Genomic DNA, 10,665 nt, shown 5'->3' on the forward strand with positions numbered 1-10,665 from the left:
CCCCCCCCCCCCCGTACGTATTTTGTCCCTTGTAACTCGGTCACCTGATACATTTGGTTATGCGCTCAATTGCGCCACTTGAATTAAAGCTAGCGCCATTACGGTTAAGCCGTGACAAATTTTCAAAAAGTGGGGGGGGCCAACTTAACGTTTTTAAAAGTTACTTTTTTTTAACATCTTTTCATACGAAATTGTACTCTCAGGTATGCGCTGAAATGCGCCGTAAAAAGATATCTTTGCGCCATTATTGGTTTTTGGTTATCCTTAAATATATTTGGGGGGGCCAAGTGAACGGAATCCCCCATAACGCATTTTGCTACCGGTATTTGTGCCACTTGATACATCTGGTTATGAGCTCAATTGCGCCACTTGAATTAAAGCTAGCGCCATTACGGTTAAGCCGTGACAAATTTTCAAAAAGTGGAGGGTCTAACTTATAAAGCTAGCGCCATTACGGTTAAACCATAAAAAAATTTTTAAAAAAGTGGAGGGTCTAACTTAGCGTTTTCAAAAGTTATTTCCGGAAGTGCGTCCATTTTGAAAATATTTTACATCGATTCGGCCTTCGGAGTAATTCCTAAATACAAATTTTTAAAAACCTACCTATTTTATTTTCTCAGAATCGTTTAACTAAAGCTCCCAAAAAAACACCTTGTATAGTGTTTCTGAAACACTATAATGGCGCCAAGATTTTTGTTTACGGCGCATTTTAGCGCATGATGAAAGGTACGATGTAGTAGGAAAACATGTTAAAAAACGTAACTTTTGAAAACGTTAAGTTAGCCCCCCCCTCTACTTTTTAAAACTTTTTTATGGCTTAACCGTAATGACGCTAGCTTTAATTCAAGTGGCGCAATTGAGCGCATAACCAAATGTATCAGGTGACCTAGTTACAAGGGGCAAAATACGTACGGGGGGGGGGGCTACGTTCACTTGCCCCCCCCCCCCATGTTTTTTCAGATTTCTAAAAAACGATAATGGCGCAAGAGTTATTCTCGGCGGCGCATATGAGCGCATAACGAGCGCATTCATTTCAAAATAATACGACTATGAAATCTCTCAGTGGGGGGGCCAAGTTAACGGACCCTTGAAATGAATCTAATCCTTGCAGGGAGTTTTGGTGAACACCATTCGGGGGATGAGCGGAGCGTTGGTTTTAGTTCTCTATGACGAAATTATGCATCGTGTTGATTGGAAGAAGTGGCTCAGTTGATAAATTGAGACAAACACGTTACTCAGCGTTTAAATATCGCATACATTGATCGTACAGTACTAATATCATTGATCCACTAATGCTTCTAAGGTAATTAACTGTAGTTCCCTGAAATAACTAATTAAACGATTACATTATCTACCTTGTTCACCTTATAAAATCCGGCAACTCCCCTCTCTCGATACACTAAGTTGACGACACCCCTCACCGTATCCAGCTTCTTCTCATTCTTCGGTTTTCCAACATCCATCATCAAGATGCGTCCAATGGTATCGAGGGGATAGCTGATCATACCCGATGTGATTGTTATTACCTGCAAAACTGTCTACTAATTGCCAATTCCGAGGGTGCAGCTACAACCTGGGCAGCTATCAGCTGTACCATCAACGATAACTCGGCGCCCTTGTTAATCTCCTTCCAGTAACCGTGCATGCCAAAGTAGAACGATCGGTAAAGTGCCACCCCCGTCACGGCTACGAAATATCCTCGGTACAGAACGTGAAATCCTTCCGTCTTGGTTACCTTCGAAATGCAATCGGACACCCCGCGAAACTCTCTCTCGACAAAGTCGGTCCGCTTGGCGCGATCCTTCGCATCTAAATCACTGTGACAGGTATCGCCTGACGCGAGTTCGGCTTACCATTTCCAACGTCGGCCGATATTCGAGTTTGGCAAAACTCGAGGGGATAGAGAAGTGTAACTGTGGTAACACCGGCAAGGGCGCCCGAGGCGAAGTGCGCCAAAGGGCCCGCGCCGAACGCGGCGTTAATTCTCTCCTTGTACCAAGTATTGAAGGAAAAGTTCAAGGCCTGCGAGGGGAAGTATCGTACGGTATTCACAATGTTTCCCCTCCACAGGCTCGTAAACCCCTAAACGCGCTGGATGTCAGTTTGGAAAGTACACGAGCAAACGTCTGACCTGTTCCTTTGGAATTCTTCGAAAGCAATCGATGACGCCAGTGTACCGTTTTCGTTTACCTTCGCCGAATTGGGCCGCGACGTCTTGCGTTTGCAGAATCACCTTTACGCGGTCCAGAGGTGACGTGAGCGATTTCACTAAGGCGCCCGACAGACCTCCGACCATGAAGCTAATCGCGAAGGTTCTAAGCTCATTGCTGTTGGACATTGAGATTTGGACATGGCAGTTTTGAAATTTTTGCCCGAAGTCTGAATGCAAACTGTCACTCGTGACATTCTTTACTGTCATGTAGAAAACAAATTGATTCGACTAATTGGACTTTATGTACTTCAAGATCCAAACAAAGCGCGGAAGATCGTAACAGTTTCCAGGTCCCTTAAAAAAAGGTAACTCCACAATAGGGAATTGTACCAGAAAACCTATTATAGGGTGAGCATTAAATACTCTGAGAAGACAAGCGTCTCGTAGTGCCTTTGCCATAATTATTCCCAAGATTCTGCGAGATGGCACGAAATTTTGACTTCGTGCAGTGTGACGCAAGGGCCCAAAAAAATGAACATAACTGGAGACTTGAATTCTTTATAGAAAATGGTCATATTTTCTGTAACCTACACATGATTGACAACGCTTCAAGGGTACACTAGCAACCTTATGTACCTGGACATAAAATTTAACCATTTTGAGCCTAAATTCTTTCGACAATATTTTGCAGCACCCCCTTATTTCACTCGCGGTGCAGTAACTTAATACGAAAGTTTTTTTTCATTCGTAATAACGGACACGCGACACGTCCTAGATCTAACCTCGGCTGTTTTTCGAAGTCTAATTAGAGTAGGCATCAACCCCAGTCGCCCAAGATACCGGAAGGGAACGTGCAGTGCTCTCCCATCGACCCCAAAATCCATCGGTTCGGCAGATGAAAACTAGTGGGGCACTTGTAAAACGAAATCCGAAACATCGTTGGCAGCAAAGAATGTGCGGTTAGAAAAAGCACGAAAGCATAAGGCCAACTATCGACTAATCTCCCCCTTATCAATCGAGCGTCCTGGTGCTGAGCTAGCAATTGTAACCCCATAGCACTAATTAAGAAGAATAAAAATGATTTAAATCTCCAGACCTCGGTTCGAGAGGTTTTCGAAACGCATTCAGAAACGACGCAAGAAAAATCGCACCACATTTGCACCGCGGTTGACAAATTGATTCTTTGAATTTCCACCAAGAATGTCATTTTGTTCGGAAAACCAATTAAGCTCGCTAAATTTGTTTACGCTGTGAGTGTGAGATACCTAAATTATTCGCGATGATCGCGGATAAGCAGTTTACAACCCTTGAGCGACTGAAGGCTGCCCACCCACCCTTTATGACAGTAGGGGGGCGTTAGTAATGAAGGGCGAGTTTACAGTAGATCTATCGCATGACCAACAATTAGCGGCCATTGAAGTAGATACTTCCCTTGTTAAATACTCTCCAAAACAAAATTATTAATTTTTTTAGGGCAAATACTTTTTTTTAAACAACAGGGGTTGATTTTTAAGGGTTAAACTACTTTGTTTCAAAGCTACTAACACTCATCTCAGCTCATATGCACTAGATGTTACTCAGTTTTAATATACAAGGTGTTTCATAATTGAATGTCAATATTTAAGGGGGCATTTTGGCAGACATTGATGGTACGCCACTGATTTATCAGAAAATAAGCATTATTCTTGAAATCCCCAATCATTTCTAAGCAAATTTGATCCGTTTGTTTTTTCCAATCCGCTCCACAGTTTTCGCTTAAAAAAATAAAAACCGTTTCTCTGCATGATCATGACAATATCGTTAATATGACAATACGAAATTTCGTACGAACGCCACTGGTGGAATTTAAAAAAATAACAAGTATAAATTGTGCACAACTCTTTCATTAGAATACCATGAAGGGTAGAACATGTCCCCCCCCCCCCCCAATTTTCTAAAGTTTAACTTGGCACCACTAAAGGCATGCGTATGCACAATCTGAGACCAATTGGTTGTCGTATGTAAAAGTTATGCACGTTTTACTCTCACACAGCATCTCAGGAAATAATTCCTGGGGGCGGGGGGCGAAATTTGATGAGTGTCTGGCAGACCTTCAAGGTATAGGCTACCTACTGCAAAAAGTTCCAGGACCCTAGGACCATTCCCCTAGAAGTAGTTCGAAACGGCAGAAGTGGGTCCGGACGGACGGACGGTTTTTTTGAATTCTTAAAAAATGCGCTAAAAATGTGGTACGTTAAAAAATGCCTCGGGAGACATAGTACATACATACCAAATTTCATTAAAATATCTAAAGTGGTATTACAGATATTAATAATAAATGATTTATTTTTGAAAATTTTAAGTACCACCCTGTATCTATATGAAGATTTCTGTTTTAAAATGAACCCAAAAATCGCCCCCCTTAAATATTGACATTCAATTATGAAACATCCTCTATATGATTTTTGGTAAAAAAGGAAGGTTATACACTGCCTTTTTTTGACCCCCGAAACAAAAATTGTCTCAGATCGCCCCGGAAAAAAAATTTCTTCTAGAATGTGGCCCGTAGAATCCATAATTTCAAACAGTTCCAAGATTGGGCTACTAGTTCAAAAGTTACAGCCCTTTGAATTTTCTTTCGAAATTGGTTTCTAGTCTATAACTTTTGATTGAGAAGTCTGATCGAAAAAGTACGAATTGTTTTGGATTCTACGCACCAAAATTAATAAGAAAAAGTGTTTTCCCGAGAAATTTTGGTGCAGTCGATTTTTGGTAAAAAGGAAGGTTATACACTGCCTTTTTTTGAGCCCCGAAAAAAAAATTGTCTCAGATCGACCCGGGAAAAAATTTTTCTTATAGAACGTGGCCTGTAGAATCCATAATTTCAAACAGTTCCAAGATTGGGCTACTAGTTCAAAAGTTACAATTAATAATTGGTTAATCGGCAAGTAGATTTTTAAGTAGAGGGATTCGGATTCCTGGTGCTTCTAAACGTGTATTTCCGTAAAAAAAGTGGGGGGGGGGTGTCATTTTTTACCCCAATGCAATACCCCTCTTACTAACGTCCGGGTTGTAAAAAGAATGTATAACCGACAAATAGGTACCTCCCTTTAATTTCTCAAAAGTGTTCACCACCTGCACGCTAGTAAGGGAAGTATAGTATTGGGTTAAAAAATGACCTTCCCCTCACTTTTTTGACGGAAATACGTGTTTTGAAGCACCAGGAATCCGAATCAAACAAAATCTCATACCCATAGGAATAAAAGGGCAGAATCGCATATGTGCAGGTGGTATGTGTGCTAGCCACATCAAATTTTTAGCGCATTTTATAAGAATTTAAAAAAATGTGCTACTGTTTGCGTTTTGTCTGTCCGCCCGTCCGGTATAGGTAGCCTATATACCTCCAGAAGGCCATCAAATTTCACTGTGTTGGGGGGGCGGGGGCATGAATGATTTCCTAAGATGCTGTTTTTGATAGTAAAACGTGCATAGCTTTGGCATACGATAACCAATTGGTCTCAAATTTGTAAAATCAGGGGGGGCGAGGGGGGGTAATACACGTTCTACCCTTCCTGGTATTCTAATGGAAGGTCTCATCGAAATAAATTGGTGAGTACAAAATATAATTTTCCCGCGCGACTCTTTTTCGAGATCAGTGGGTGACGGGGCCGCATGGGGGGGAGGGGGGGGAGGGACGGTGATTACAAATTAATTTTATCTTTCATGATACTCTAATTAAAAGTCTTAACGAAATGAACCAACTACCGCCCCTTTTCTGACTCATTAAAAGAGGGGGGGATTGGGGGGGGGACTGGTTTTGTCCTTCATGGTACTCTAATGAAAGAGCTTAACGAAAGGAATTAATTTCTACCAACCATAGTCCTCCTCGACCTCTTATCGTGATCTAATACAATCCCTTATATCTCCAGACGGATTGTCAGAAGAGAGTACTCACAAAAGGCAAATGGAACGTCAGGATGAGACATATCTATTGGTGCTGTCAAAGCTTTTGGAAAATATTTTGCTCTAAATAGTTCAATTCATGAAGAAGCTGGAGACGTATACCGGAAGTGAGAGACCTACCTTTAATCAATACACTAGCTCTATCTAATTTTAATTAAATTAATTGAAACGCGCACACTTTAATTAATACTCATATATCATTGTATGGAAAACGAAGTCAAACGATGGCCGTTATAAGATAAACTGTTTAGAAAAATGAACGCTATTCCCACTAGGAAGGGCGGTTACTCAATTTTCCCGAGCGCATTAGTTCACGAGAAATGGCCGTGGAACAACCTAAAGTCAATTGCCAAACGAATCTGAGCTACTACTTCACCGAATATTGCGACAATTCGACGATACACGGATTGAAGTTCATCGGGGAGAGAAAGCGGAGCTTCATTGAGAAGTAGGTGCCCATTCGAAATGGACTATTATCAATTTTTTTTGTAGAGTATGGTGGATTGTTTCCGTAACATTCGCGCTTTACCTGTGCGCCACGATGATTAAGCAAACTTACAAGAAGTGGATCAATTCGCCGGTGATCGTCTCGTTCGCGACGAGCGAGACTCCGATTTGGGAAATCCCTTTTCCGGCCATCACCATTTGCCCTCTGGGGAAAACCGACCTGACCAAGTTTAACTTTAAGGAGATTTCACCTGGCAACTATACCGAGGAGGAGTAAGTCCGATCGAGGCATACCTTCTTTGTAAAGTTGCACCGTTTTCCAGAGCGGAGAACCTGACCTCCCTCGCACTCATCTGTCCCATGGTACTCGAGCTGTTCCCAGCTATTAACGCGACGAGAACGATTCACGACAAGGCCATAGACTTTCTAATCGACGTAAGTCGTTGATTTCACTTATTGCCGTTAAAAGTAAATATTGCAGAGCGTTCCCGATTTTGATTCGTCCGTTAGGGGCTGCCTATGGCGTAATCGCTTTTGCGACAAGGAGTCGAGGAAGCTGTTTAATCCAGTCCTGACAAGTGGGGCGGTTTGCTATTCGTACAACATGTTGGACTGGGGCGATATTTATACGGATGCTACAGAGTGAGTAGCCGAAATGTATCGGCATTTGAGAGTGTTTTTTGCACTTCTAGTTTGGATTACTATGAGCGGTTGGGAATTGAGCACCAGTCAAGATCACATTGGAGTCCCGAAGATGGATACGATGAAAATGTAAAGATCAATATCTATCCCCGCCGAACGTCCATGACGGGGACTAATGGTGGTATGGAGGTTGTACTACAGACCATCGTTAGAGATGCCAATTACAACTGTGGAGATAGTTTGAAAGGATACAAGGTATCTCTAGGGTAAAAGCCATATGTTTCCGCAAAAAAGTGGAGGGTCATTTTTACCCGAATGCAATACCTCCCTTACCAACGTGAAAATGGTAAAAATATACAAATCTGTTCAGGGAAAAAAACTTCCTTGGGTCGACCCCTTCAGGAATGTTAAATTGACTTTGAGGTATTTTGGGGTATTGGGTGGTTAATGGTTTTGTGTTTTTTTCTGGAAGAGTAACTGGGTATTTCCTTCCTGGGGGTTTTCCATACTACTCTATTCCATACCAAAATTCCATCTGTTATAGGTTATGGTACACCATCCTGGGGAAATGCCCCGTTTCCACCAGCACTACTTTTGGGTGCCCCTGGACCAGTTAATTTCTGTATCGATTAAACCGAACATGATAACGACGTACGGCGATTTAAAGTCGTACAAGCCGTGGGATCGTCAGTGTTATTTCGAAGAGGAAAAGCAACTGAAGTACTTCAAAATTTACAACCAACAGAATTGCTTGCTGGAGTGCCTAACTAATATTACGTTCGAAAAGTGCGGTTGCGTCAACTTCCACATGCCACGTAAGTGGTCCTTCTCTATCTCTTTCTTTAGATATGAACACTTAATCTCTCTTATTTTTTTATGTACGTTGACTCAGTTGTATTTGTAGGAACCGATGACATGCCACTTTGCGGACCTGCGTTACTCAACTGCGCCTCATCTGCGAACGGCAAGTTACCCCACAAATACCCTCTCGACGCCTAAACCTCCACGTTACAGATGAGTTTAACAGAAAAAGAAGCAGCCAGAGGAGCCACAGATACCAAGACAAATCCGAAACCTTCACGGACTCCACCGGATGCAATTGCGTACCCGCCTGCTACTCCCTTCGCTACGACGCGGAAACCTCCCAGCTCGACTGGGACTGGAATAACATGCTGGGCGTCAACAAGACCTTCGAAGAGAACCAGACGTATAGCTCGACCGCTCCACCGCGCAATACTCATTTCAACTTTCAGCGTTCACCTTTCGCGCTTGCGCGTTTTCTTCAAGGACATGCAATTTATGACGTCCGAGAGAAACGAGTTGTACGGGCAGACGGAATTCTGGGCGAATTGCGGCGGCCTGGTCGGTTTATTTACAGGGTTCTCACTCATTTCGTTCATTGAGATTGTGTACTTTTGCTCGCTGAGATTCATTTGCAACCTCAAAAGGTACGGGTGGCGTTACTGGTCGGGAGCTGAAGAGTTACTTAACGTCAGGGAGTAATTTTGATGATTATGTTTCTTTTCTTACCTGTACGATTGACAAAGAGGAGCTGAATAAAGAAAAAATTGGTCCACATATCAAAGGTCTTTTGCTGTTAAAAGCTAAAACGCAACATGAATGATGAATTTTTTTTTTAATTTCCTATCAAAAAGGCCCTAAACGTAATAGCTACGCTCTGCAATTGATACACAATTATAAGTAGGCTATGCCCTTTTAGAAAACTCAAAAAAAACGAAAAGTTTCTGTCGGTAAGGTCCTTCAAAATGACCATAAATGTAAATCCAAAATTCCTTCCAAAAAGGCCCTAAACGCAAGAGTTACGAGCTGCAATTGATACACAATTATAAGTAGGCTATGCCCTTATAGAAAAGTCAAAAAAAACGAAAAGTTTCTGTCGGTAAGGTCCTTCAAAATGACCATAAATGTAAATCCAAAATTCCTTCCAAAAAGGCCCTAAACGCAAGAGTTACGCGCTGCAATTGATACACAATTATAAGTAGGCTATGCCCTTATAGAAAAGTAAAAAAAAACGAAAAGTTTCTGTCGGTAAGGTCCTTCAAAATGACCATAAATGTAAATCCAAAATTCCTTCCAAAAAGGCCCTAAACGCAAGAGTTACGCGCTGCAATTGATACACAATTATAAGTAGGCTATGCCCTTTTAGAAAAGTAAAAAAAAAAACGAAAAGTTTCTGTCGGTAAGGTCCTTCAAAATGACCATAAATGTAAATCCAAAATTCCTTCCAAAAAGGCCCTAAACGCAAGAGTTACGCGCTGCAATTGATACACAATTATAAGTAGGCTATGCCCTTATAGAAAAGTCAAAAAAAAACGAAAAGTTTCTGTCGGTAAGGTCCTTCAAAATGACCATAAATGTAAATCCAAAATTCCTTCCAAAAAGGCCCTAAACGGAAGAGTTACGCGCTGCAATTGATACACAATTATAAGTAGGCTATGCCCTTTTAGAAAAGTAAAAAAAAACGAAAAGTTTCCTTCCAAAAAGGCCCTAAACGCAAGAGTTACGCGCTGCAATTGATACACAATTATAAGTAGGCTATGCCCTTTTAGAAAAGTCAAAAAAAACGAAAAGTTTCTGTCGGTAAGGTCCTTCAAAATGACCATAAATGTAAATCCAAAATTCCTTCCAAAAAAGGCCCTAAACGCAAGAGTTACGCGCTGCAATTGATACACAATTATAAGTAGGCTATGCCCTTTTAGAAAAGTAAAAAAAAACGAAAAGTTTCTGTCGGCAAGGTCCTTCAAGATGACCATAAATGTAAATCCAAAATTCTTTCCAAAAAGGCCCTAAACGCAAGAGTTACGCGCTGCAATTGATACACAATTATAAGTAGGCTATGCCCTTTTAGAAAAGTAAAAAAAAACGAAAAGTTTCTGTCGGTAAGGTCCTTCAAAATGACCATAAATGTAAATCCAAAATTCCTTCCAAAAAGGCCCTAAACGCAAGAGTTACGCGCTGCAATTGATACACAATTATAAGTAGGCTATGCCCTTATAGAAAAGTCAAAAAAAACGAAAAGTTTCTGTCGGTAAGGTCCTTCAAAAAGACCATAAATGTAAATCCAAAATTCCTTCCAAAAAGGCCCTAAACGCAAGAGTTACGCGCTGCAATTGATACACAATTATAAGTAGGCTATGCCCTTATAGAAAAGTCAAAAAAAACGAAAAGTTTCTGTCGGTAAGGTCCTTCAAAATGACCATAAATGTAAATCCAAAATTCCTTCCAAAAAGGCCCTAAACGCAAGAGTTACGCGCTGCAATTGATACACAATTATAAGTAGGCTATGCCCTTATAGAAAAGTAAAAAAAAACGAAAAGTTTCTGTCGGTAAGGTCCTTCAAAATGACCATAAATGTAAATCCAAAATTCCTTCCAAAAAGGCCCTAAACGCAAGAGTTACGCGCTGCAATTGATACACAATTATAAGTAGGCTATGCCCTTTTAGAAAAGTAAAAAAAAACG

The 10,665-nt window shown here is 41.2% G+C and overlaps 2 protein-coding genes across 2 annotated transcripts; one reads left to right on the forward strand and one right to left on the reverse strand.

Moving 5' to 3' along the window:
• Nucleotides 1–1,316: 1,316 nt before the first annotated feature.
• LOC116179656 (ADP,ATP carrier protein 2-like) lies at nt 1,317–2,379 on the reverse strand. The gene is made up of 4 exons (XM_031499465.1): nt 2,132–2,379; nt 1,854–2,082; nt 1,574–1,809; nt 1,317–1,526 (listed from the first exon to the last, which is right to left on the reverse strand). Exons 1-4 carry the CDS (start codon nt 2,336–2,338, stop codon nt 1,335–1,337), a joined length of 864 nt encoding a protein of 287 aa, XP_031355325.1. The 5' UTR covers nt 2,339–2,379; the 3' UTR covers nt 1,317–1,334.
• A 3,998-nt stretch (nt 2,380–6,377) lies between these two features.
• On the forward strand, nt 6,378–8,730 carry LOC116179655 (pickpocket protein 28-like). The gene is made up of 9 exons (XM_031499464.1): nt 6,378–6,542; nt 6,587–6,814; nt 6,865–6,976; nt 7,023–7,183; nt 7,234–7,438; nt 7,728–7,998; nt 8,088–8,147; nt 8,198–8,390; nt 8,437–8,730. Exons 1-9 carry the CDS (start codon nt 6,415–6,417, stop codon nt 8,684–8,686), a joined length of 1,608 nt encoding a protein of 535 aa, XP_031355324.1. The 5' UTR covers nt 6,378–6,414; the 3' UTR covers nt 8,687–8,730.
• The last annotated feature ends 1,935 nt before the right edge of the window (nt 8,731–10,665 follow it).

This window comes from Photinus pyralis, unplaced genomic scaffold (genome assembly GCF_008802855.1).
Source record: "Photinus pyralis isolate 1611_PpyrPB1 unplaced genomic scaffold, Ppyr1.3 Ppyr1.4_LG8, whole genome shotgun sequence".
NCBI lineage: Eukaryota > Metazoa > Arthropoda > Insecta > Coleoptera > Lampyridae > Photinus > Photinus pyralis.